This window comes from Crocuta crocuta, unplaced genomic scaffold, assembly GCF_008692635.1.
Source record: "Crocuta crocuta isolate KB4526 unplaced genomic scaffold, BGI_CrCroc_1.0 scaffold75, whole genome shotgun sequence".
Classification (NCBI taxonomy): domain Eukaryota; kingdom Metazoa; phylum Chordata; class Mammalia; order Carnivora; family Hyaenidae; genus Crocuta; species Crocuta crocuta.
In genome coordinates this window covers 331,066-355,357 of record NW_027530350.1, presented here as the reverse complement: position 1 = coordinate 355,357, position 24,292 = coordinate 331,066, and the positions used below count along the sequence as shown (strand labels likewise).

The 24,292-nt window shown below is 39.5% G+C and overlaps 1 protein-coding gene across 2 annotated transcripts in view; it reads left to right on the top strand.

The window, feature by feature from the left end:
* The first annotated feature begins 7,758 nt into the window (after positions 1-7,758).
* The window catches only part of AKAP11 (A-kinase anchoring protein 11), a 49,028-nt gene continuing 32,494 nt past the window's right edge, over positions 7,759-24,292 (top strand). For both annotated transcript variants that reach the window (XM_077765664.1, XM_077765663.1), the window contains exons 1-3: positions 7,759-8,034; positions 18,819-18,947; positions 20,669-20,778. In XM_077765664.1, coding sequence (XP_077621790.1) covers positions 20,719-20,778 — 60 coding nt within the window. In that variant the 5' untranslated portion in view covers positions 7,759-8,034; positions 18,819-18,947; positions 20,669-20,718. The remainder of the gene's footprint in view (positions 8,035-18,818; positions 18,948-20,668; positions 20,779-24,292) is intronic.

Here is a 24,292-nt window from a genome sequence, read left to right as displayed (position 1 = left end):
CTTTGAAAGGCAAAGCAGCCAAGCAACAAGGAATGATAGACCCAGGAACAACTTGTTCTAGGATCTGTTTTATCTTGTCATAAGTTTATGACAATGTTCAAAGGACTTCCCTTGCCCTTTAGATACCTAATCCAGGGGAAGTTATCAAATATCTTTTTTTAAATAGTAAGCATGTATACTACTGGCTCACGTGAAGAGGAAGTGTATATCATCTTTGCAAAAGACATTTCTGAAAAGTTATGTATAATGTTTTTTGTAAATTAAAGCATTTTTCCATTTTCTTATACTAAATGCATTTGAAATGTTTGATTACATTGTGCTTCTTTGAATTAGAAATATCTATACCATAAGCTTTTTTAAAAAGTTTATTTATTTAAGTAATCTTTACACCCATCATGGGGCCCAAGCTCATGACCCCAAGATCAAGTCATATGTTCCTCCGACTGAACCAGCCAGGCACCCTTAAAATGAAAGCTTTTTATAAAAGTTTGTGTGTCTATTTTATAATTAACTCTGTCTCAACCATTTAAAGCAGTAGGGCAATGGTAACATCAAGACTCTCTTATGAAGTAATTACATTTATGCATGATTATTTGTTTTTGAATTTCAGACAATTATATGTTATATTTTCCTAAAGGATAGTACAGAAGTACTATTTTACTTATTGGAAATTAAGTCAGTAATTTAGTCATAACTATGATGATTGAATTCAGAAGACTCAGGGGCACCTGGGTGGCTCAGTTGGTTAAGTGTCTGACTCTTAGTTTTAGCTCAGGTATGATCTCATGGTTCTTGAGTTCAAGCCTGGTGCTGGGCTCTGTGCTGACAGTATGGAGCCTGCTGAGGATTCTCTGTCTCTCCCTCTCTCTTTGTCTCTCCCTTGCTAGCGCTCTCTCTCTCCAAGAATAAACAATCTTAAAGAAGAAAAGAAGACTCATGATATATAATAGCAGTCAAATTTATTTTGCTAATTCAGAAGTCTTTAATTTGGAGTGGCACTTCTGAATTATCATCTGTACTACTTGCTAATAATTATAGTCATAATTTTAGAAGTCATTGAGCATTTAATGAAGACCTACAGTATATGAAGCCATTACTATGTATTATGTTATAATGGTTGAGATGTGTTTCTGTCCTTTAAGAGATACACTACAAAAGAATTAGGTAAGTATGGAAGTTAAAAAGTTTATCAGATTGTGGTATAATATACATACTTTGAAAACAAAGGCTTGGTGAGATACTTTATCTTTTTTTAAGTTTGAGAGAGACAGAGAGAACATGTGTGCACAGGGCAGGTGGGAGGGGGAGGAGGGAGCAGCGGAGGGTAGAGGAGAAGAGAGAGAGGGAGAGAGAGAATGCCAAGCAGGATCTGTGCGGTCAGAGTGGAGCCCAACCCACTCCAGGGCTTGATCTCACAAACCCTGAGACCATGACCTGAGCCAAAATCAAGAATTAGAGGCTTACCCAACTGAGCCAGTCAGGCACCCCAAGACACTTTCTCTTTTAAATTTGAAAAGCATTTTTATATGTTTAAATGGCTGATGAAATGATAGTGTCCACAGTTTTCCACTTTCAGAATGTTTTACATTGGTTTATTAACTATTATTAAATAATGTATGTAAAGCATCCCCCAAATGGTGGTCTGCTCCATTATCTTTTCCTGTATTTTCCAGTCTTCTACATAAGAAGTGGGTATTAATTTATCACATAAAAGCAAAATCCAGACACTGAGCCATGTGAAAGAAGGGACTTGACTTTGACTTCTCTCTCTTACAAGAACTGCCAGTTGGGGCCATCACTCAGGCAGGAAACAGGAATTCAGCAAGTGGGTCAAAGGGAGACCTAAGCTTTCAAACAGGAAGCGACATGCAATCTGCCTCTGGCGGTCAGAGATTGCTAGTGTAAAGCTCCTGGGGAAAGATGATGCCTGCCTTTGTAGTCTAAAGGTCATTGGGGCATTAAGTGGAGAGGCTGGCTTTGTATACGTAGAACCAGACTGAATCAGCTACTTTTAGCGTAACCTGTGGCATTTAGTGCCCCTATGTGCTCTAGAACAAATCATTCAAACTTGCTGGGCCAAATTTCTGTCCCGTGCATATGATCCAAACGTCTTGGCTCCATTAGACTATGTAGACAGATGAAAATAACATTTCCGTTAAATAGCAAATCTAAATTGGAGGAGACACTACCAACTTAATTACTAGAAATTAGCCCACTAACTTGTTCCCTGGGGACATGCTAGACATTCCTCATCCCTTGGTACAATCTTTGGTGCACTTAGACAAAGCCTGTGTTCTCTGACTTGTCACCCAGTTGCTTTGGCTCCTTAGTACACCACTGGTCTTCCCCTCTCCACGTCGCCTGCATATAGGGAGCACAGGAAGGGGACACTTGTGTCCCCGCCTACACCATCCGAGGCACAGAACAAGCTTTCCATTAATTCCTCTTATCAGAGGGCAGATTTGGTTTATAACATTTATCAAGACTTTACTGGAGATTCCTAGTGTTAACAAATGATTAAAGAAAACAACTTGAGCGATACAAATAAACTTTATTTCACACTTCATTAAGTGGACAGCTTCCTTTGGAGAACTGCAAAATGGGACAAAAGTCAGGAAGCTTTTACACACTAAAGAAAAAAGAACAAGGAAGAGAAAAAAACGGAAAATATCTGATTGGTTGGGGCCACGTTGTCAACTTAGTTTGGAGTGAGAAGAAACAAACAAATAAGCATAGAGTCCACAGTTGGCACGGGTTTTGGGGGAATTGACTGACTGGATATACTGTGTTTTTGGTCTAGTGGAGCATTTACACAGACACAAAAGTTATTTAAGCTTTGGTTTGCTGATGTGGCATCCTGGGCAGGGGCAGCTCCATCTTGGCCTAAAAATTTATTTCAATACTAGCAAGGGAAGGAAAAATAGAACACAGAATAAGCTGTAAAGATAACCTCCCTTCCTCCCTCCCCTTCTCCTCCTTTCCTTCCCTCATTCTTTTCTTCCTTTCTTTCTTCTTTTCTTCCTTTCTTTCTTCTTTTCTTCCTTCCTCTTTCCTTCCTTCCTTCGTTCTTTCCTTCCTTCCCTCCTTCCTTCCATCCATCCTTTCAATGAATAGATACTGAGTAACTAATAATAACACTTACTATGTGTCAGGCATGTGTAAATAAGAATAGATGTGGTTCCTGCTCATGGATTCTGCGGTCTAGCAGAGGAGAAAGACCAAACAATCACTCAAATAAAATTCATTCTTGGGGCGCCTGGGTGGCTCAGTCGGTTAAGCTACGGACTTCGGCTCAGGTCATGATTTCGCGGTTCGTGGGTTCGAGCCCTGCATCGGGCTCCGTGCTGACAGCTCAGAACCTGGAGCCTGCTTTAGATTCTGTGTCTCCTTCTCTCTCTGCCCCTCCACTGCTCATACTCTGTGTGTGTGTCTCTCTCTCTCAAAAATTAAACATTAAAAAATAAAATAAAAATAAAATAAAAATCATTCTAAGTTGCTAAATGCACTGGAGATAAAGTACAGTCCAGATAGAGAGGAACTTACCTAGTCTGGGGAATTAGTACAAGAGTTCTTGAGGAGACCAGAGTACAGCTGAATGCTGAGGGATTCTCAGGCATTCAGAGGCTAAGGGGGTGGACAGAGAAAGAACACTCAATGCTGAAGGAAGACCTTGTGGGAAGGCTCCAAAGCAGAGAGGGTCTGGCCCTATTTTGAGGAGCTGAGAAAAAGCCTTTCTGAGAGAGAGAGATAATAGAGGAAGAGAGTAAGGAAGATCATTGGCGGAATCATAAGAAGCCACTGAAGCCTTTTAAGCAGGGGGATGACACTGACAGATCTGAGCTGCCGGGAGTAGAAATGCCCGCCCTGCGGGGGAGAGAGAACATGCAGTTCAAACAGCAGGCAAGAAAGGCAAAGCCAGGGGGAAGTAACTGTGCTAGGAAAAGAAATATGGACTTTGTAAACTGGATACATTTAATTTTTTAAGTATTAAAAAAGAATGATCAACATCCATACAAACCTTGGACACAAATGCTCAAAGCAGCGCTTTTCACAATAGCCAAAAAGTGGAAACAACCCACATGTCTATTAACTGATACACTGATACATGGAATACAATGGAATCATCACTTGGCAATCAAAAGAAATGAAGTACTGATACAGGCTACAGCGGGGATGACCCATGAATGAAAACATTATGCTAAGTGAATGAAGCTGACACCAATGACCACATATTGTAGAATTCCATTTATATGAAATGACCAGAACAGGCAAATGTATAGACATAAAGGAAATCAGTGGTTGCTTAGGGCTGGGAGGAGGTGGGGATTGACTGCTAATGAGTAACAAGTCTCTTTAAACAGGGACAAGCCTGTTCTAAAATTAGATTTTGGTGATGATTGCACAGCTCTGGGAATATACCAAAATATATTTAATTGTACTCTTTGAATGGGTGAATTGTATGGTATGTGGATTATATCTCAATAAAGCTGTTTAAAAAAATTTTTTTTTTTTAGTTTTAAAAAAATGTTTATTTTTCAGAGAGACAGAGAGCAAGCGGGGAAGGGGCAGGGAGAGAGGGAGACGCAGAATCTGAAGCAGGCTCCAGCCTCTGAGCTGTCAGCACAGAGCCCGACACGGGGCTTGAACTCATGAATTGTGCGATCACGCCCTGAGCTGAGGTCGGACGCTTAACTGACTGAGCCACCCAGGCGCCCCTCAAAAAGGTCTTAAATCAGAAAATAATTTTAAAAAGAATCCAGGAACTAGGGACATCTGTGGAAATGGATCTCAACCCTAAATTTCTTCTTACTTCATATTCATGGCACTCTAAATAATTGTAGCTAGCAAAGAAGACCACAAAGACTGTGCTCAAGGGTGAGTCAGGAGGATTTATGGCTCTATTAATACATGTTAGAATGATAGAGTTGAGCCCATTGTTCATCTAAATTAGAGCACCAAGCAGCTGTTTCAGTTCATCATTATGAGGAATGCAAATAGTACTCAAGAGTACTCCATTTTTTTCAGCATTTTAAAAGAATGGTCTTAATTTGTTAAGATAAGAACTTTTCTCTTTTGAGCCTTTTTCCTTTTAAAAAATAACCCTACTATGTCCCTTGAAATCTTATTTTCATTAAAATTAAAGTGTTAGCCTAACTTTAAAATGTTGCCTCAGATCTTTTAAATATTTTCCATTTCTTAGGTCTTGACTAGGAACATGTGAACCATTATTTATTAAATAGTACATAGGTTCCAAATAGCTACAGGAAATATGAGGTTGAGCAGGTGACAATGCTTCCGTTTTCACACTCTGAGAAGGCCAAGATTTCTTAGGGAAGCATTCCTGGTATCTGCAGTAATCAGTTTCATAGTTCCTCAGCTGGCGTGCGGGCGGGCGTGTGTGTGTGTGTGTGTGTGTGTGTGTGTGTGTGTGGTATATGCACACGCAAATCCAATTTCATTTGGCTTGTGCTACTGACTCTCTTAGATTTTACAAAAATTTATTACAATTCCCTTTCCAGCTTCCGTCTTACTGGTGTGTGCATGCCAAAGTGTAATTCAGGCTTAAGCACTTTGTGTGTAGGCTAGTTAAATTGCTTTGTTTTATGTATGAGGAAGTTGAGACTCAAGAATGATAAGAAACCTTGATTTGGTTGCTTTGGCAGTTAATGAGAGGTCTTCCAGTTGGAACTTGTTCCTGATTTCTGTTTCTTTTAGTGAAATATCTTCATTTTCTAGCCTTCAACTTCTATCCTTTTAAATCTTATACTCAGGAATAAATATCTGCATTGAACATCACTTTATGTTGTGTTTTCCCTAGAAATGACTTTAGGAATAGACAGTAGAGGTGGTTATCTGTGTGGTGTAAATGGATGGGGAAAAAAAATCAAATGTGACTTTCTTTTTGGGACATTCATTTTCCCAAGTAACAAAATAATTTCTATTTATTTATTTTACTGTCATTAAATAGCAGTAACGCAAAAGGTAGCCAGATGTTTTTAACAGAAGGCATTAAACAGCACCAATGCTCTGACCAAACGGATTCTAGAAGAGGAATGCCAAGGTCACTGGAAATGAAGTCTTTCAGGATTCTGTCTGTCTTGCACTACAAGTCTCAATCTCCTTGCTTCCTCAGAAGTGCTGAGTTACAGAACCTAAAATCAGTTCTCTGTAGGGAAGAGCTTTAAAGACAAAAAACAATACAGCATAGGTATCTCTCCCCTCTTTAGAATTCTCCAATGCTTTCCATTGCATTTAAATTCCCAACAATTACTTTGTTAGCTTACAAAGTCTTACAGGATCTGGCACGTTTGTTTACTTCTCCAAGCCTATTTCTTCTTACTTTCTCATATTTTCCCCTCAAATCCAATTTAAGACCTCTGAATTAGCTGTTAGCTTTGCCTGGAAGACTCTTCCTTCTGATGTTTGCCTGCCTGTTAGGCAAATCAGTGCTTAAGCATCTCCTCCCAAGGTCGCCCTTCAAGCAGCCACCCAATCGCAGTCACCATCACATCATTTACTGTATTTTCTTTGCATTGAGCTTAAGGCAAACAAATAGTCTTTCTTTCTTCCCCTTTCCCCCATAAGATCCCTAGAACCTAGACTCATTTGTCTTCATCACTGCTCAAAAGACAGCTATAGTGTCTAACATTTGTAGTAGCTCAACAAAAATTTATTGAATGGAGAAATGAACGTATGGATGCACCTTTGGTTCCCTACCCCCTCTTCCAAACAGTCCAAAACCCATGATGAGGGTACACTTCAAAATGTCTTTCTCGTCTATCAGTTATTTCCACCCTGGGATAGATGTCCATGAGGAGATTGTGCAACTTGACTGGACTAGCCCTTCCGACTGCAAATGTAAATAATCACACATTAGTTTTATTAGTTTTTCATACAGAGTTTGGTTTCTCCGTGACCAATGCCTTACTTCCTGATTTACTTCGCGTAAATTGGTAAGGGTGAGCACTAGGGCCCGGAGATCCCTTGATGCTAATTGTTCAGGTTCGGTTAGGGCCGTGGGCCTGAAACGCTGCGAGTGGTCCTCCCTGGAGATGCTGGGGAGAAGGGGCGGAGCCACCCCAAAAGGATGAGCCTTCCTTGGGCCGTCAGATCTGGTGGGGCTGCCGCTTTGGGAAGAACCCCGGCAATCAGAAGAAAGCGAAGCTAGCCTGTGGCGAAGAAGCAGCAGCCCAGCTGACCCCAGGAGGTAAGACCACGGGTTCGAAAGAGAGGAGTAAGGGCCTGAAACCAAACCTGCAGAGCCAGCCAAAGCTTGGGTATTTTGCCAGAGGAAAGGGTTAAACCGTTTCCAAGGTAACGGATCAGGAAGCGCGCAAGACGTTCGCCGCAGGTTCGTAGGTCAGCCTGGAGTTTAAAGCTCCCACGGCTGAGCGGATCCTGGCCAATAGAGAGGCCGCTTGGACGTCACGTGGCGCGTGTGGCAGCTCCGCTAGCCGCCCCAGAGCACGTGGGAAGGTTTTTCCTGCTCGTTCTTTCATTTTTTAAAAGCCCACCCACTTTTGCGCGGGCTTGGTCANCTGATTTCGGGGCTGCCCAGAGCTGCGCCTTCTCTTGGCGGTGGGAGGAGGGCGGGAGGAGCCAGGCGGAGGGAGGAATCCCATGGCACCGGGCCTGGGGGGAGGGGGCATCCTCGGGCTTGAGACGGGTCTTCTGGGTCCGGAGTGTGGCGGCCGGGTCGCAGCCCCTTTGAATGACAAGCTCAGTTTCCATCCCCAGAACGGTCTTCCGAGCCGGGTCTCTTCGGTGCGTAGCGGTGCGTATGCTTGGTTTGTGTTCGTGGTGCGCGCACAGGAGCGTATACCCGAGGAGGACGTTGCACTTTGTCCCCGAGCAGCATCCTTCACTGTCAGAACCTCGGAGCCTTGGAACCAGGCACAACCCAAATCTTGTGACAGAAGCGGAAGACGTCAAGCAGCTCCTCGGAGTGTTGATGTTTGGATTTGCTGTCAAAATTTCTCTGAGGCTGTTTGTTAATGCTTTCAGTGCCGGCCGGCCGTATCCCGAATGGATTTGGTATACTTTTATAATTCCAGGCACCTACTCCGCCTTGCACAAAAATATGTAGATGTGACCGAAGTATGAAGAACGTAGATAAAATGGCAATGGCAGTACAATCTAAACCACTACCGTGGTGCAGCTTGGTTACAGTTCTGCTTTCCCTCTCTAAAACCTTATTAAACTGGAAGTGGTTTAGGCTTAAGATGTTCAGGATGAGAATTACAGCTGACACACATATCTGATGGTTTTAGTGCAAACCAGAGTTAAAAATTTCGGTTCTCTTTTCAGCATCATAATTATTCAGTCCCTTGTAAAACATGTAAGCTTCCCTTAGCTTCTTCCCACCTTGTTAGGGATGTTATATTGACTGATACTGATTTTAATGTGTCATGGAAATGTGTAGAAAATACAGAGTATTCAAAATACAGGGTACTTAGTAATGCAGAGGTGATTTTAATGTCTTGTTTATGATTTTTGAGTAAATGACAGCACAGTTCCCAGCGCGATTAGTGTCGGTTAAAATAGTGCAATTTAACGCATCATTTTAAATATCTAGTCCCCCGTTTCAAGTAGTAGCGTGCTTTTTCTTACTTTCTTGGGTTCCTTTTGACAGAAGTACCCAGGGTTGACCGTGAATTTCACTGTTGGTTGTGGCTGTGAGTAACAGCTCAGTTTATGAGAGATCAAAGAATGTAAGGCTGTCAGAACAAATGGGTTCCCAGGCTGAACTGGTAGCTAGTGATTAGCCTATGTACCCACATAACTGCACTATTGGTGAAGGCCTCTAGGTATACTCCTGGGCCCGTGATGTTTCTCAGTTGTTGAGGATAGGGGAGGCCCTGAAGGCCCTGAACCACAGTGAGAGCTTCTTCAGCCTCTGAATTCTTGGGATAAATTTAGAATCTGAAGAATTTCCTTTACCTTTAGAGACTGGAAGAAAGATAATACATTTATTTATTTATTTATTTATTTATTTTTAATTCCAGAAACTTGCTATATGGAAAAAGAAATCAGATCAAATCAGATGATACAGTTTGGCCATTTTTAGAGACATTTCCACTTGTAAATCGGCAGTGGAATCCCGTTCCATACCTTAGAGAAAATGTGAAAAACTTAAGAAATGTCTGTGAGAATGGGCAAAAGAGACTGGTCTAGATTTGAAAAGTTCTCTTCCATTCCTCTTGGCAAACTGGTTTTCAAGGACAGAAAAACAGAATTTTTTCCTAATCTTTATAACCTTTTGGTAAGGGTTTCAAGCTTTTAGGACATAGGTATTTGTTGTTTTGTCTTGCCTTTGAAAAATAATTGAAGTAGCTTTGGGTAGGATCATTATTTAGGCCAGCCGAGTTTGTCCTTTTTTCTCTCAAGTGGCCTGCATTTTAGTAATAGAGTCAGTCATTTGGAGGGAATTAAAGTGGAACAAGTCAGGAAGTGATCTACACTTAGCTCGGGCTTGACTTAAACGTGTGCATCAACTGGTAAAGTAGGGAAAAGAAAAAAAGATACTATATCAGTTTAAAGCGGACCAAACAGATTCAAATGCCTTCATGCTGCCACTCATCCTTGCATTTGAAAGGTCATTTTAATTGTTAAATACTTTCTAGAGTAAAGATGTTTGAAATGAATAGATTAGAGACTGAGCAGGTTAAAAGGAGAAAGGTTAACATTTTTGAATTAATCTGAGAATGTTTCATGGGAAAAAATAAGGTAAATGGTGTGGTGGTCTGGAATACATTGGGTGGAACTTGAATGAAAATGAGGCAAGATAGAAAGAGCTTGGGTTTTGGAGTCAGGCAAATATACTTAATATATACTGTTACTTAATATAGCAGAGCCTCCATTTCCACATCCCTGATGGTGAGAGTCAAAATACCTTAAGGTTATTTTGAAGCACAGAGTAGCTGCTCAATCAGTGTTTTTCCTTTGACCTCTTTCAATAGCTTGTGGATTATTTGACTGCAGGGTCACAAACCCATTTGAATGAACTTAGTTAAAAAAGGCATTTGTCTGGGGTGCCTGGGTGGCTCTTCGTTTTGGCTCAGGTCCTGATCTCATGGCTCCTGAGTCGGAGCCCCGTGTAGGGCTCTGTTCTGGCAGTGCAGATTCTGCTTGGGATTCTCTCTCCCTCTTTCTCTGTCCTCCCCTCCTCGCACTGTCTCTCTCAAAATAAATAAACAAAAAAGTATTTGTCAAAACATTTGGTGGATTGCTTCTGAAGTCCATTGCATGCAGTCCAACTCTTCTGGTTTTTCTCTGGGAGCACATGGTCTTCTGTGCCTGCTGCTCTGTTCTCTGGCCCTCAGGACTCTGCTGTGTCTGTTGCAGTTTCTTTTAGATTGGCTCTCTTTAAAGCGCTTGGTTTTTCTGCTTCCCCCTGACTTTGGTTTGCATGAAACTTTGGTATGCTGTGGTGTCAACACCAGACTCACTTTTCTGTCGTAGCATGGTTCTCAACAAATTATCTGCATGTCTTAATTCTGTGTCTAGAAGGATAATCCTGTGGGTCAAATATGCCTTGTAGTCCAGTTGGCTGGAGGACCGGAGGAGAGGAGAATAGGAAAATGGATAGGGGAGACTTCGGTGTGTCTCACAGTTTGTAACTTTCTTAGACTCGGTACCGCAAGTTCTCTAATAAAGAGGGGATGGACAGGGAGGAATGATGAGTACCTCTGGTATACATTAACATCCTGCAGTTTGCCTTTTCCCCTCTAGTAGTGCATTGAATTTACACTCTCAGTAATGGTCTCTTTCAGGATGGATTCTAGGTTTGTGAGTGAAGGCAAATTATGTAAATGTTTCATGCCTCGGTCTCTCTGTATGTAAGATGGGTATATTAACAGCAACTTCCATTGTGAGAAATGTGAATTCTGTTTAACAGCCATTAAGCAGTACCTCCCTGGCACGGTGTAAGGATGCGGTATTATTCCTAAGTGGGTGCGTTCTGTGTGGCAGGTACCGCGATATGGACTCCTGCAGCATTCAGAGATGAGAGAGTATCATTTCTACCCTCAGGAGTTTAGTATAAGTTTAATGTTGACCACTCCAGACATAAAACTGTTTCTTGGCTCCAGTGACATTAAATTCTTCTAAATCTTTATCTTGCCTGCTTTTCAAACTGCCACTTGTTTATGGTTCTTTGTTTACCTGCCTGGCAACTTTTATCATGGTTGTCCCCTAAGATTCTTTCTTGATCTTTCTCTGTTCTTTCCCAGTCTCTAGGATCAGTTTTCAGACTCTGTATATATAGATGAATCCTGGAATAACATCACTAGTTCTGACCACCCCAACTAAATGTATATCTTTTAGGTGCCTTTTGGATATTATATTGACTTAAACACTGTCTTCTAGTTACCCTGTAATTGGCAAAGGTTCCACTTCTCTTCCATGTCCCCAAGCTTGAAACCTTAAAATTATCTTTCACATTCTTCTTTTTTTTTTAATGCCTTATATAGCCTATCAGTTAATAGGTTCCACACAGGCTTTTAGACTGCCCGATATGTACCAAGCACTGGGCCATTTGCAAAGTAGATCCATTCACCCATTCCTGCTACTGGTGGGTTAGGGTAGAGCCTTATTACCATTTGCAAGAGCTACTAAAATGTCTTTTCAGTGGTATACTCTTTGAGTCATGGCATCATAGATGTCACTGATAAAGAGAAATGCTTTCCTAGGTTAAAATTCTTAACATATTTTTTGTTAAAATAATCTTGTAGATGGGAGTTATGTAGAAGAGGAAGAAGATTAACATTACTTCAACTTCTAAGCTACATATTCACGTTGAAGCACAGCCTGAAGATTATAGTTTTTTTGCCTTTTTTTTTCCTTAGCTGTATTTATTGTTGGTATGCAGGAAATTAGAGAAGCAAGTATCTTAATAGATGATCATTTAGGTCAAACACAAATGAGGTCTTTTTATATGGTTGATTATTGTTTTAAAAGGAAAAATAGTAACTGATAGCCATGGTATTTTTAGATATTGGAAGTAAAACAGCAAGTTGGTTCCTAAGGAAGAAGCAAACATTTGAATTCCCACTATATCAATTCCTGCTCTATCAGGTACTGTTTTTACATATCTTATGTAATTGCATTCTTTTTTTTTTTTTTAATTTTTAAAATTGATTTTATTTATTTCTGAGAGAGAGAGACACAGCATGAGCAGGGGAGGGTCAGAGAGAGAGGGAGACACAGAATCGGAAACAGGCTCCAGGCTTTGAGCTAGCTGTTAGCACAGAGCCCGACGCGGGGCTCAAACCCACGAAGTACGAGATCATGACCTGAGCCAAAGTCAGCCACCCAACTGATTGAGCCACCCAGGCACCCCATGTAATTGCATTCTTAAAGCAATCTGGTGAAGATTAGCCTTAAGCTTCCTGATTTTGCAAAAAGGGGAGATAGCTTCACCTAATGCCACTGTTTGCCTGTTAAGTGTTGTTTGTTTTTAATGCTTGCTTTGGGGTTTACAAGGTGACTTAAACTTATCAGGATCACTTTTTGTATACTGTAGGAACATTGTTTTCTAACCCTAGCTGACCACACTGTGTGTTTTATTTTGTAATGTATTTTACTTGTGTATATTGTAAACCCCATTATACACATTGTTAACACTTTTAGTTTAAATAGTTATTTTTAAAGGGATTAAACAAGGAGAAAATATTTGTAAAATAGTTTTTCTATTACCCTCATATTTACCCTTTCAGGCCTTCTAAACTCTTTGTTTGGATTCAGACTTCTATGTGTTATTGTTGTTCTTTTTCCTGTAGAATTTCCTTTAACCTTTATTCTCATGATGGTTGGCTGGTGATGAATTCTCAAACCTTTCTTTAGTTCAAACATACTTATTTTGCCTTAGTTTTTAAATGATATTTCCCTTGGGTATGGATTTCTCAGTTGACACGGTTTTTAGCTGTTGCTCAGTTTTATTTATGGCTCAGCATAGTTTCTCACAAGAAGTCTGCTGTCTTTCTTTGTTCTTTTTTTTTTTTTTTTTTTTAATGTAATATATACTTTTCTCTCTGGTTGCTTTTAAGAATTTTCTATCCCTAGTTTTCAGAAACTGGGTTATGATGTACCATGGGGTGGTTTTCTTTATGTTCATTTTTCTTAGGGTTCATTGACCTCCCTTGTAGCTGTCAGTTTATGGTCAACTTTTGGAAATTCTGAGCCATTTTATCTTCATATATTGCTTCTCTCCCCCACATTTTTGAGGATTCCAGATATTCACCTTTCACACTGAGTCACTGATGCTGCTTTATTTATTTATTTATTTTTATATCTTTATTTTATTTTGAGAGAGAGACAGGGAATGAGCAGGGGAGGGGCAGAGAGAGAGGGAGACACAGAATCTGAAACAGGCTCCAGGCTCTGAGCTGCCAGTACAGAGCCCGACGCAGGGTTCGAACCCACAGACTGTGAGATCATGACCTGAGCCGAAGTCGACTGAGCTACCGACTGAGCCACACTTAACCGACTGAGCCACCTAGGCGCCCCAGTGCTGCTTTATTTGTGTGTAGGCTTCTCACTTTGCTTCATTTTGGATCGCTTCTGTTGCCACATCTTTAAATTCACTTTTTCTTGCAGCGTCTAATCTGCTGTGGATTGCACCCAGTATGGTTTTTATTTCAGATCTATGTGTATCTCTAGAAGTTTGGTTTGGGTCTCTTACATTTTCTGTTTCTCTCCTTATGATCATGTTTTCCTCTTCCCTTTTGAGTAGATGGAACATATTTGTAATACACTTTTAACATCTTTTCTGTTCACTCCCTGATTTGTCGTTTCTGGGTCTGTGCTGCTTGCCTTGGTTCCTCCTGGTTATGGGTCATATTTTTCTCCTCCACTGGTAATTTTTGACTTTGTGCTGGCCATTCAGGTTTATGCTGTTGCTTGATCGATTTTGTTGTATTTTTTTTCAGTTTTGTCGTATTTTTTAAGTGTTGGATTTAGTTGGGGGGGGGATCACAGGTTATTTGGAATCTGACAGATTGTTTTTGAGGCTTGCTTTTGAGCTTTGTCAGTGCAGCTACAAAAAAGGCTCACTGTTGTGCTCTCTTAGTCCCCAGCTAAGGTTAATTCCTTCTGAGGAGCCCGTCTGTTGCCTGATAAATTACACAGTTTTTTTCCACTCTAGTTGGTGGGAGTGCAGATTATTCCAAGCCCTGTCTGGCTTCAGGTGTTATTTGGCCTGCTGCTATCTGGTAGTTATTTCCCCAGCCTCTGACACTTGGCATCGATCGGTATTTGATCAAGAGCCCTGGAAGAACCCTCTGCAACTCTCTGATGCTCTCGGCGTTTGTGAGCTCTCTCTCCAGTGCCCTACTCTGTGCATTCTAGCCACCGTGGCCTTCCCAGACTCTCATCTCTGTCTCTGCAACTTGCCAAGACTGGTAGACTGCTTGGCGTTCTCCCCTCTGTGCTGTGACCAGCAGCCAGTATTTTCCTTCTTTCGGCACTCATAGGCCTGGGTTACCTGGGGTCTGATGGCTGGAAATCAATGTTTTCCATGTTTTGCCCTGCTTTGTTGTGTTTATATTTAACAAAATATTAGTCTTTAACACTTGGCCATTTGGAATTTGGCCAGCCTGTGTTTTTGGAGCATTTATTGTGTTATCAAATATTGTAAAATTAGAAATTACTAGAATCTTTTAATTAGATTCTTACAAATGATTCATTAAATATAGAAGTACCCATTTAAACATTTGGAGGTATATTTTCCTCTCCAAAGACTTTTTATATGTTAATTCAGGACATGTTTGGTTTGCCTTCTGTGTTAGAATGTAAATGCAGTAAAACATTTTTGTCCTCAAGAAATTCACAAGAGGAAGGAAGCAGGAAAAAACCTTGCCTTGGGAGCACAAAGGAGGTGGCTGCTGTTTGGACAAGGAGGGGTTGATAAGATGAGCCAAGTCTTCCTCAAGGAAAGAGGTCCTTGAGCTGATGCGTGAAGAGTAAGTAACAGTTTAGCTGATGGAAGAGAGGGTAGGTTTGAGGGAAGCTTAGGCGGGTGACAGGCTAGGATTTGGTGACTGACTAGATGTGGTAGTCTGTAGGGATTGAGGGAAGAACCAGTTTCCAGCTTAGCCTGCTGGCCCAGTTGATTTGCTGGCTCTACAGAAGGAGATTGTTTAGAGAGAGTTTTATTCAGTTTTTGGACGTACCCATTTTGGGATATTTAGTTGAAAGTATCGAATAGAAAATTGGACCTAAGGAACTGAAACACAGGTGCAGGCACTGAACTGGAGATAGACATTAGGGAGGTATTTGCACAGTTAAAATCAGAGGTAGAGATTGAATATCCTAGGAAAACTAGGTAGACTGAATACCACAAAGGACAAGGATGAAGATGAGAAATGTTAGCAGTTGAGTAACAAGTTGTGAAAGAGTTTAGAAAAGGAGACTAATGTCATAGCTAGAGAGATAAGTGTTTCTCATTCGGAAATTACAGAGGGTACTTGTTAAAGATACAGATTGCAGGGCTACATGTGGACCTCTGGAATCTGGATATTCAAGGGGCGGGGGCGGGTTAGAAATGAGCTGATCCGCACGTGCATTGAAGTTTGAGACCCAGTGTCACAGGAAGAGAGTCAGGATAGGATGAGCGTGTTAATGAAGACAAGGAAGGGGTTTCAGAGATTCCTTGGCTCTCTCAACTCATGCTATAAAAAGGTCAGGAAATCGATGATGCCAACTTGAAAATTTCTTAGGCCAGATGAGAGGAGGAAAGACGTGGGAAATACTTGTTTTCTGATTCTCAAAGAACCTCTGCACATCCAGAAGAATAAAACTGATGTAATTGCTTCTACTCAGGTAAAAAAAAAAAAAAAAAAAGCAATGTTTATACCCATTTAGTATATGTTCTCTTTTACGTTGCATATATAAATACACACATGCAGTCATACAGGTTTTACCCAAAAATGGGATACTTTGAACATGTGGAAGCTTATTTTTACTTAACAATGGATCATCTTCCCATATTATAGGTATGTGACATTTCATAACATTAAAATAAGTCCCAATTGTCATGAATGACCCCTATCATGAGTTTGGTCTCTATCCATTATAGCATTGCCTAGGCCTATGCAAATATACACACAGAGTTGTGTATGTAAATTTTTTTTTTAATGACAAGTAAAGAGCATACTGTTTACTCTGTTGTGCAACTTGCATTTTCCCTTAATATTTTGTGGTAATGCTGTCACCTCAGTGTGTATTCATCTAACTCTTTCCAACAGCTGGTAAAAAATCAGTCATACGAACGCTGTGTAATTTATTTGAATTGATGGGCTTCTAGATTATTTTTAGCTTTTTTTTTTATTTCAGTGAATATTCTTTCACATGTATCTTTATGAATTTTGTGCAAGTGTGTATGTAGGATAAATTTTAAGAAGGGAAATCACAGGATCCTAAGATAAGTGTAATTTATTCAAAGTGCCCCATCTGTCTGTTTTCTATACTCTTCATAATTGTTTCTCCAATGCTTTCATCTGTTTTTATTCTGTGATATTTCTTAAGACACCCTTGGTGTTCCAGTGTTTTTAGCAATACTCGTTCTGCTTTTTTGTTGCATCTGAGCGGATTTCAATTATTCCATGGTGTTGTCTTTGTATCCTGTGTCTTCACTGAGCTCTAGCAGCTTTTCAGCTGTCTGCCTTGTCTGTCTGTACTTTCTTGTCTCTGATCTGCTTTCAAAGAATGATCTGGATTCACTCTTAATTTCTTTGATCGTAGAGCAACACACTTAGTTATTCCCTGCTTAGGACTCTTGTTTATTTATCCATAATTGGGCACAAATCAAAAAAGCATTCAGTGAAAAGTTCAGTGAAAAGCATTGAGTGAAAACACAAAGGTGTTGAAGGGAAAATACTGTAGTTTTGCCCCTCTTGTGAAATCTGTCTAAAACTACGTTCTCCCTAATTATATAAGATGGTGAAGAAACGCTGCTCTGTTGCTCTTTGTCCTCCATCTGTCTTCATATTATTTCCAAACATACATTTATTTTTTCTTTGCTTTGCCAGAGATATGAGTCACACTGCCTCATGTTGGATTCACTTGGATGGGCTATTGCAAAGATGATCCTCTGATAGATGAGATTTTTCCCTTTGTGACATAATATTTTACTCCTGTATTAAGTTAAACACAAAGTGATCGAGTAGGGCTCAGAAAATGAGCAAAGATATGGAACAAAATATAGTTTTGTTTTTATTAACATACATTCTGAGGTAGTGTTCTGAAAATACATTATATGGGTTTTGGGTGGCATGATTATCATGATTATATTTGTCTGGGCTTTTTTTTTTTTTTTTTGTCTTTAGTATATATTTACTTTGTGATTTTAATGTTCCTCCATGGGTTTGTTGAATATTGGATTCTATTTGCTTTAGTACTCAACTGTGAAAAGAGTGTGCTGCCCGGCCTGTTACTCAGGAGTACTGTAGGGAGAGCGCGGGGGTAACTTAGAGGTGTCAAATCCGGGATGCTGTCTCAGAGCACCCTGGCCTCCCCCAACCTCCTTGTCACTGTTTTGTGTGTGTGTGTGTGCCTCAGGGGCACAGCATGTCACAGCACCTTTTGGTGAGCAGCTCATCTAAATAACTGGTCACCTTCTTTTCTGAGTTAGTGTGTAGCCATTGCTCATTATTGACTTTAGTCAGCAGCTGCAGAGGTGAGTGCTTTTTCCCATGTCTTTCCCCACCTCTGCCCTTTCAGGAGGGAGAGAAGGGGAAGATGCCTTGTGCTCTGTTCCTCCTTCCGGCCATGTTGGCGTTGTTTTTAAGAAGAGATGTGTTTTTGCTTTTTTGTTGCTTTTTGTTTGTTTTTAATGTTCAGAGAGAGAGTGGCAGAGAGAGAGGGGGGAGACAGAAAATCCAGAGCAGGCTCTGACCTGTCAGCACAGAGCCTGACGTGGGGCTCGAACCCATGAACTGCGGGACCATGACCTGAGCCGAAGTCAGACGCTTAACAGACTGAGCCACCTAGGCGTCCCCTTCAGTGTTATTTTTAACATGTTTGCATCACCAGGGACTGCATCTCAGTTACTCAGTCACTCTCCTGATTCTGGCATCTAGAGTGCTTCTTATTTCTCTCCAGCATACAGTGTGATGAACACTTTTTCAAACCTTTATACTGGTTAAGAGCCTGGGTGCTAGAGTTTGAAGGTCTGGATTTGAATCTCCACTCTGCTGCTTACTGTGTGGGCCTGAGCAAGTTGCTTCACTTGTCCATTCCTCAGATTTTCTCATTGTAATACTGGAAGAGATCTACTCTACGAGTCCTAAGGATTAAATGAGATGTTGATGTCAATCTCTTAAAGCACGTGGTGCCTTAGCAGCTCTCACTAGGACCCTAGATGCTCCAGGATCTTTGTTTTCTTTGACAAGTTCCCAGAGGTAGAACTGTTGCATCGTAGCATAGGAATATCTTCAAGGTTTAGGTTTGCATTACACAGTTGCCCACCAGAAAGATGCCTGTTGACTCAGTTGCCAAGTCTGAGAAATTTCCTTTTCTGGAACCCTTGTGTTAGCCTTTGTATTTTATGTGGTACTTAAGGCAAGTCCCTTGGCCTCTGAGAGTTTCTGGCAGTTGAACAGAACTCTGTGGGTAAAAAGGAGAGTGAATTGCTCTGAGAAAAATAAAAAGGATTATTTGTCTTGCTTTGGCCACATAAACTTTTGTATTTATACCTTGTTTTGAGAATTTAGCCTCCTTGATCATTTTGGTCCTTAAGTAAATATTTTAATTTTTCTTTTGCCTATGATTTATAGTTTCCGAAATGCCTCCTATAAATTATTTTCCATTTCATTCTTCAGTAAACTTCTCCAGTAAGTAAGTTGATGTGTACATGGAAGAAACAGATCCAGAGATATTGCAGTTTACCTGGAGGAAAGAAAGCTAATGAGAGGCACAACAGGACACAAACGGCACTCTTCTGAGTCCTGGTATATGACTCGTTATCTTGTACTATTGGGAATTTCCTTGCCTTTCTCACAGTCCTACTTCAATTCTAGTCATTAATCAAATTTTATTATTAAAGAGTTCACTGGGATTTATCCTAGTTCAAAATAGAATAGCCTCAACATTCTTCATTAGAAATTAGTCGGGGCGCCTGGGTGGCTTAGTCGGTTAAGCGTCCGACTTTCGCTTAGGTCATGATCTCACGGTTCGTGGGTTTGAGCCCCGCGTCAGGCTCTGTGCTGACTGCCAGCTCAGAGCCTGGAGCCTGTTTCAGTCTGTGACTCCCTCTCTCTCTGACCCTCCCCTGCTCACGCTGTCTCTCTCTCTCTCTCTCTCCTAGAAAAAACAAAAAACAAAAAAAAACAAACAAAAAAAAACCAAAACAAAAAACAGAAAAAAAAAAAAAGAAATTAGAATCCAGGGGCACCTTGGTGGCTAAGCTGGTTAAGCATGGGACTTTGGCTTAGGTCATGTTCTCATGGTTTGTAGGTTTGAGTCCCAGATTGGAGGATTCTGTTTCTCCCTCTCTCTCTACCCCTCCCCCACTTGTGCATACCCTCTCTCTAAATAAATAAACTTAAAAAAATTAGAATCTAGAAATTTCTGGAGGGAGGTAGGAGTGTGTGCACATGCACACACACTTTGATTTGATCTCTGCAGTGAAAGAGTATAAAATTAGAACTCCGCTAGAATTTAAGGTTTTTTTTGTTTTTGTTTTTGCAGTTCTGTTGGAAACTAGTTGATGTTTGGTTTTGCATATAAATCTCTTCATAGTGTAAACTTACATTTAATGAGATGCCTTGAAAACCTCAACTAGGTTAATTGTTGGTAAGGCCAGTTTAGTTGAAACTAAATAAATAGATTTCTTAAATCTTTATTGATGCAAATTTTTTTAGGGATTTAGAATTCAGTTCCTATTCTCATTCTTTACTATAATAAAATATTTTCCTTCCAAGGCTCTGAACCCAAGGGCCGTATTGCTTTATTCTCCCCTGTATCTGTAACATCAAGTGCAAGTAGATTTTAAATGGATAGGTGCTGTGGACAGATGTGAATATTGAGTGGTTAATGCCTAAGTTGATTTAAGCTCTCAAAGGTACTTCCTTATAATATTGATAAAAAGTTTAAGTCTTTAGTTTTAAAGTTTGTTCCAGGGTGTGTGTGTGTGTGTGTGTGTGTGTATGTGAGTCGTAAGTAGTCTTATTAATCATTAACTTGGATGTTTTTTTAACTCTACTCATTGGTATGTTGTTAATAGGATTAAATAAGAATTTGTTTTTGTTTGTGTGATTTTATTTGATCTACACAGATTTCATATTCTCATTTATTATCAAATATTTCTACCCAAGAAATAAGAAAGTGTAAAGCATTCATACATTCACAGTTGACATAGGGTTAGAGTGACTTTTGGGAGGCAAGAAGGCTCAGATATTTTTGTAATATTCACTCTTTTAGATTTTAAAAGTTTTTCTAAACACTTCTTAATTAAGACTTTCAAGTATTTTCTTATTTGTAAAACAAATCCCCACGAAGGCAGTGAGATTGAATAAATAAGGGTAAGCTACTTTACAATAATTTATTATGTCTCAGAATTTTTGTTTTATGTTTTAATTTTGTTAAATGACTGAATTTGAATAATTTGTTTTAGGAAAAAAATACCTTACTCACTAAAATCAGTGTTTTTCTTTTAATGTGTTTTCTTTAGGTGTTTTATGGACTAATTCTTCATTGATTACACACAACAGCAATATAGTTATGGCAACCTTCCAGACTTTGAGAAACAGTCACATGAAGACTAGAGCATCTGTCAGAAAAGTAAGTTCACTATGTTCAATTTCTTTTAGTGATAGTTTTAATAAAAACGTTGATCATTTTTAAAAATCTTGTTAAGCAGCTATGATATTCTTAGTTTTAAATGAATCTCAATATTGTAATTAGTAATATTCAAATTTTGCAAAGATTGGCATATATGGAAATAGTTATATGAGGTCATGAAGACAGTCAGCCTTACTTCCCAAAGATTGCAGTGCCCCCCTATTTCTTCTCAACAGATAGTTTTTTCTCTTTTATCTTCTCAAGATCTTCCATTTTTTAGCAATATAAACATCAGGTATACATTTTCTTGTGTACCTTTACCCCCAAATATTACCATTTTTCATTTATTCATTCATTCATTCAACAACTATAAATTTGAGTGTTTATTATATGTCAGGTGCTTTGCTAGGTATTGGATAATCAGTAGTAAGCAAAATAAATATGATTCCTCATCCTTTCTGTTTAGTTGGAGGGAGAACCCTCTTTCAGTTTGGTAACCCTTCCATTTCTTGACCTTTTTTCCCCTAATATTTTATTATGAAAAATTTCAGGCATATAGAAGAGTTAAATTCATAGCACACCTACAAGTAAACTTTCATACGAACCAACTATATTCAACAGTTGTTAATATAGTCAACCTTAAACAGCGTCGGAGATAAGAGCATCAACCCCCTGTGCAGTCAGAGATCATGTACAGATTTTTGTTCCCCAGAAACTTAACCACTAACAGCCTACTCTTGACCTGAAGTCTTACCAATAACTTAAGCAGTTGATTGACCCATATTTTGTAGATGTATTATATTTTGTATTCTTAAAATAAAATTTAGAGAAAAGGAAATATTAAGAAAATCATGAGGAGGAGAAAATACACTTACACTGTTGTACTATGTTCATTGAAAAGAAAATCCACATGTAAGTGTACCCATGCAATTCAAACCATGTTGTTCAAGAGTCAGCTGTATTGTTTTATTTACTCTTTGTGTGCATGCACATGTGTGTTTGCTTTTTGGCAGAGCCACTTGAAAGTTATGGTCTTAATATCTCTTCACTCCTGAATACTTGAGTGTGCTTCTCCCAGGGAGAACAGTATTCTCCCACATAACAATAATATAGTTGTCATCTAACAGTAGTATAATTATCACATTCAGAAAATTAAGTATAATTCCCTAATATCCAATACCCTGACATACTCAGATTTCCTTTATTACCCTTAAAATCTCTTTTGCAGTCCTCCTCACCCCCAACCACATTCCCATTTTGGATTCAATCTAGGCTTTTAGGCCTTAAGTTGCACTTGATGATTATGACTTATTTATGTTATTTTTGGTCTGAGAGCTTCTCCTCTTTTTTTTATGTATTAAAATTCAAGACTGACTTTTTCAACAGGCTGGACCAGTTTCTTGTACAATGTCCCACATTTTGGATCTCTCTGGTTTTCTCACAGTGGTATTTAACTTATTCCTCTTTCCCTCTCCATTTTACAGACTCTAGAAGCTAGGTATAAAAGCTTGATTAGATTCAGGTTAAGCATTTTGGCAAGAATACTTTATAGAATGATGTGAGGACAGAATTTCAGGTTTTCCTGTGATCAGTGATACAAAAATTGATCAGTTGATGAAAATAGTCACTTTGCCAGAACTGTCCATTTTAAAAGTGTATTTTATATTTTCTATGAGGTGATATTTGGCTGTGTGCAAATATCTTTTTTCTAGCTACCTTTTATCTGATATTTTTGGCATCCTTGACGACTCTTCCCAGAATCTGTTATTTCCTGAAAGCTGCAAAAGGATGATTTTCCTAATGTTATCATTCGTTTTACATTTACTAGCTAGAGTTTTTTTAAACTTTTTAAAATGTTTATTATTTATTTTTGAAAGAGACAGAGTATGGGGGGGGGGTGGAATGCAGGGAGGGCTGAGAGAGTGGAAGACACAGAATCTGAAGCGGGCTCCAGCTCTGAGCTGTCAGCACAGAACGGATGTGGGGCTCCAACTCACAAACTGTGAGATCATGACCTGAGCCAAAGTCAGAAGCTTAACCTAACACTGAGCCACCCAGGCGCCCCAATTAGTTAGAATTCTTGAAGAAAAGCTTTCTCTCATTAAGGTTAAAGGAACTACAGTATTTCCTATAAAGCATGGTAAATGCCCTTGAATTACCAATTTTCAGATTAATGATTTGGTGGAATATGCAATTGACTTTATTTTCATTCATTCACTCATTAATCCACTCATTCATTTGTATTGCTCTGGACTCATGGATTTAAAAATTCTGTATTTTCCAATCTTTTATTTATAGTCATTTATAAATTTAAGTTGCTCAGAGGATCTCAAACTTGGTCCTTGGGAGCCCCTCTAGGCTGGTGCCTATGTCCTTTTGTCTCAGGCTCTTAATTCTTTGATTGTTTCGCTACTTTCTAGTATAACAGGTTGACCCAGTTTCACCATCTACTTACCCTTCCTCAGACCCAAAATTGGCTATTTTTCCAAAGAACCCTGAGTAGAATTTAGAAACCAAGTACCCTGGGTACTAGGAGTGCCCATTGCCCCTTCAGTGTCATGAATTTGTATCAGTAGTTCAGGTTCAGATTTCAGATTTTTTCCTTTTTTTGAGTTGTTTGTATGTTAGCCTGAAAACCTCCACTCATTAATGAAAACAAAATCATTTAAAATTTAGAATATATTTTTTAAAGTTTATTTTCATTTATTTTGAGAGAGAGAGAGAGAGAGTGGGGGTGAAGAGCAGGGAGAGAGAGAGAGAGAGAGAAAATCCCAAGCAGGCTCTACACTGCTAGTGTAGACCCAGTGTAGGCCTCGATCTCACAAACCACAAGATCATGACCTGAGCCAAAATCAAGAGTTAGATGCTTAACTGACTGAGCCACCCAGGCGCCCCATAGAATATTTTTAAGCCCATAGAAAAGTTGAGAAAAAAAAAAACCCTGTACAATAAACACTATACGTGCTCTTCACTTAGGTTCACCCTCTGTTAACATTTTGCCATACCCATTCTGTCTGTGTGTGTGTATGAACACACGTGCACACACAAACGTACTTCCCTTTTGGAACCATGTGAGAGTAGGCTGCAAGCATCTCTTAAGAATGTCAGCATCATTAGAGCCCCTCAGAAAACTATTAATTAAGTAGCATAATCTAACATGCAGTCCATATTACAAATTTCCCTAATTGTCTCAAATATCCTTGATACTCTTACTTTGTTCTTCATCTAGGATCCAGTCAAGGTTCACACTTATTCAGGTGTTCTGTCTCTTTGGTCCTCCCCTCCCCAATATCACCAGATATCTCCAATATCCTTTGTAATTAGTACAGTTAAGTAATCTGTAGGATGATGCTGAGAGAGAGTATCTTGTTCTCCAGTATCTTTTAACCCAGTGATTAGGATACATTGATAATCTTTCCCTAAATCACTGCTTACATTGGGAGTTACAAATGGCATTTTTAAATTTTGTTATTCTTTCCATATTTGTTATCCAGCATTCTTGTATATAGAAATG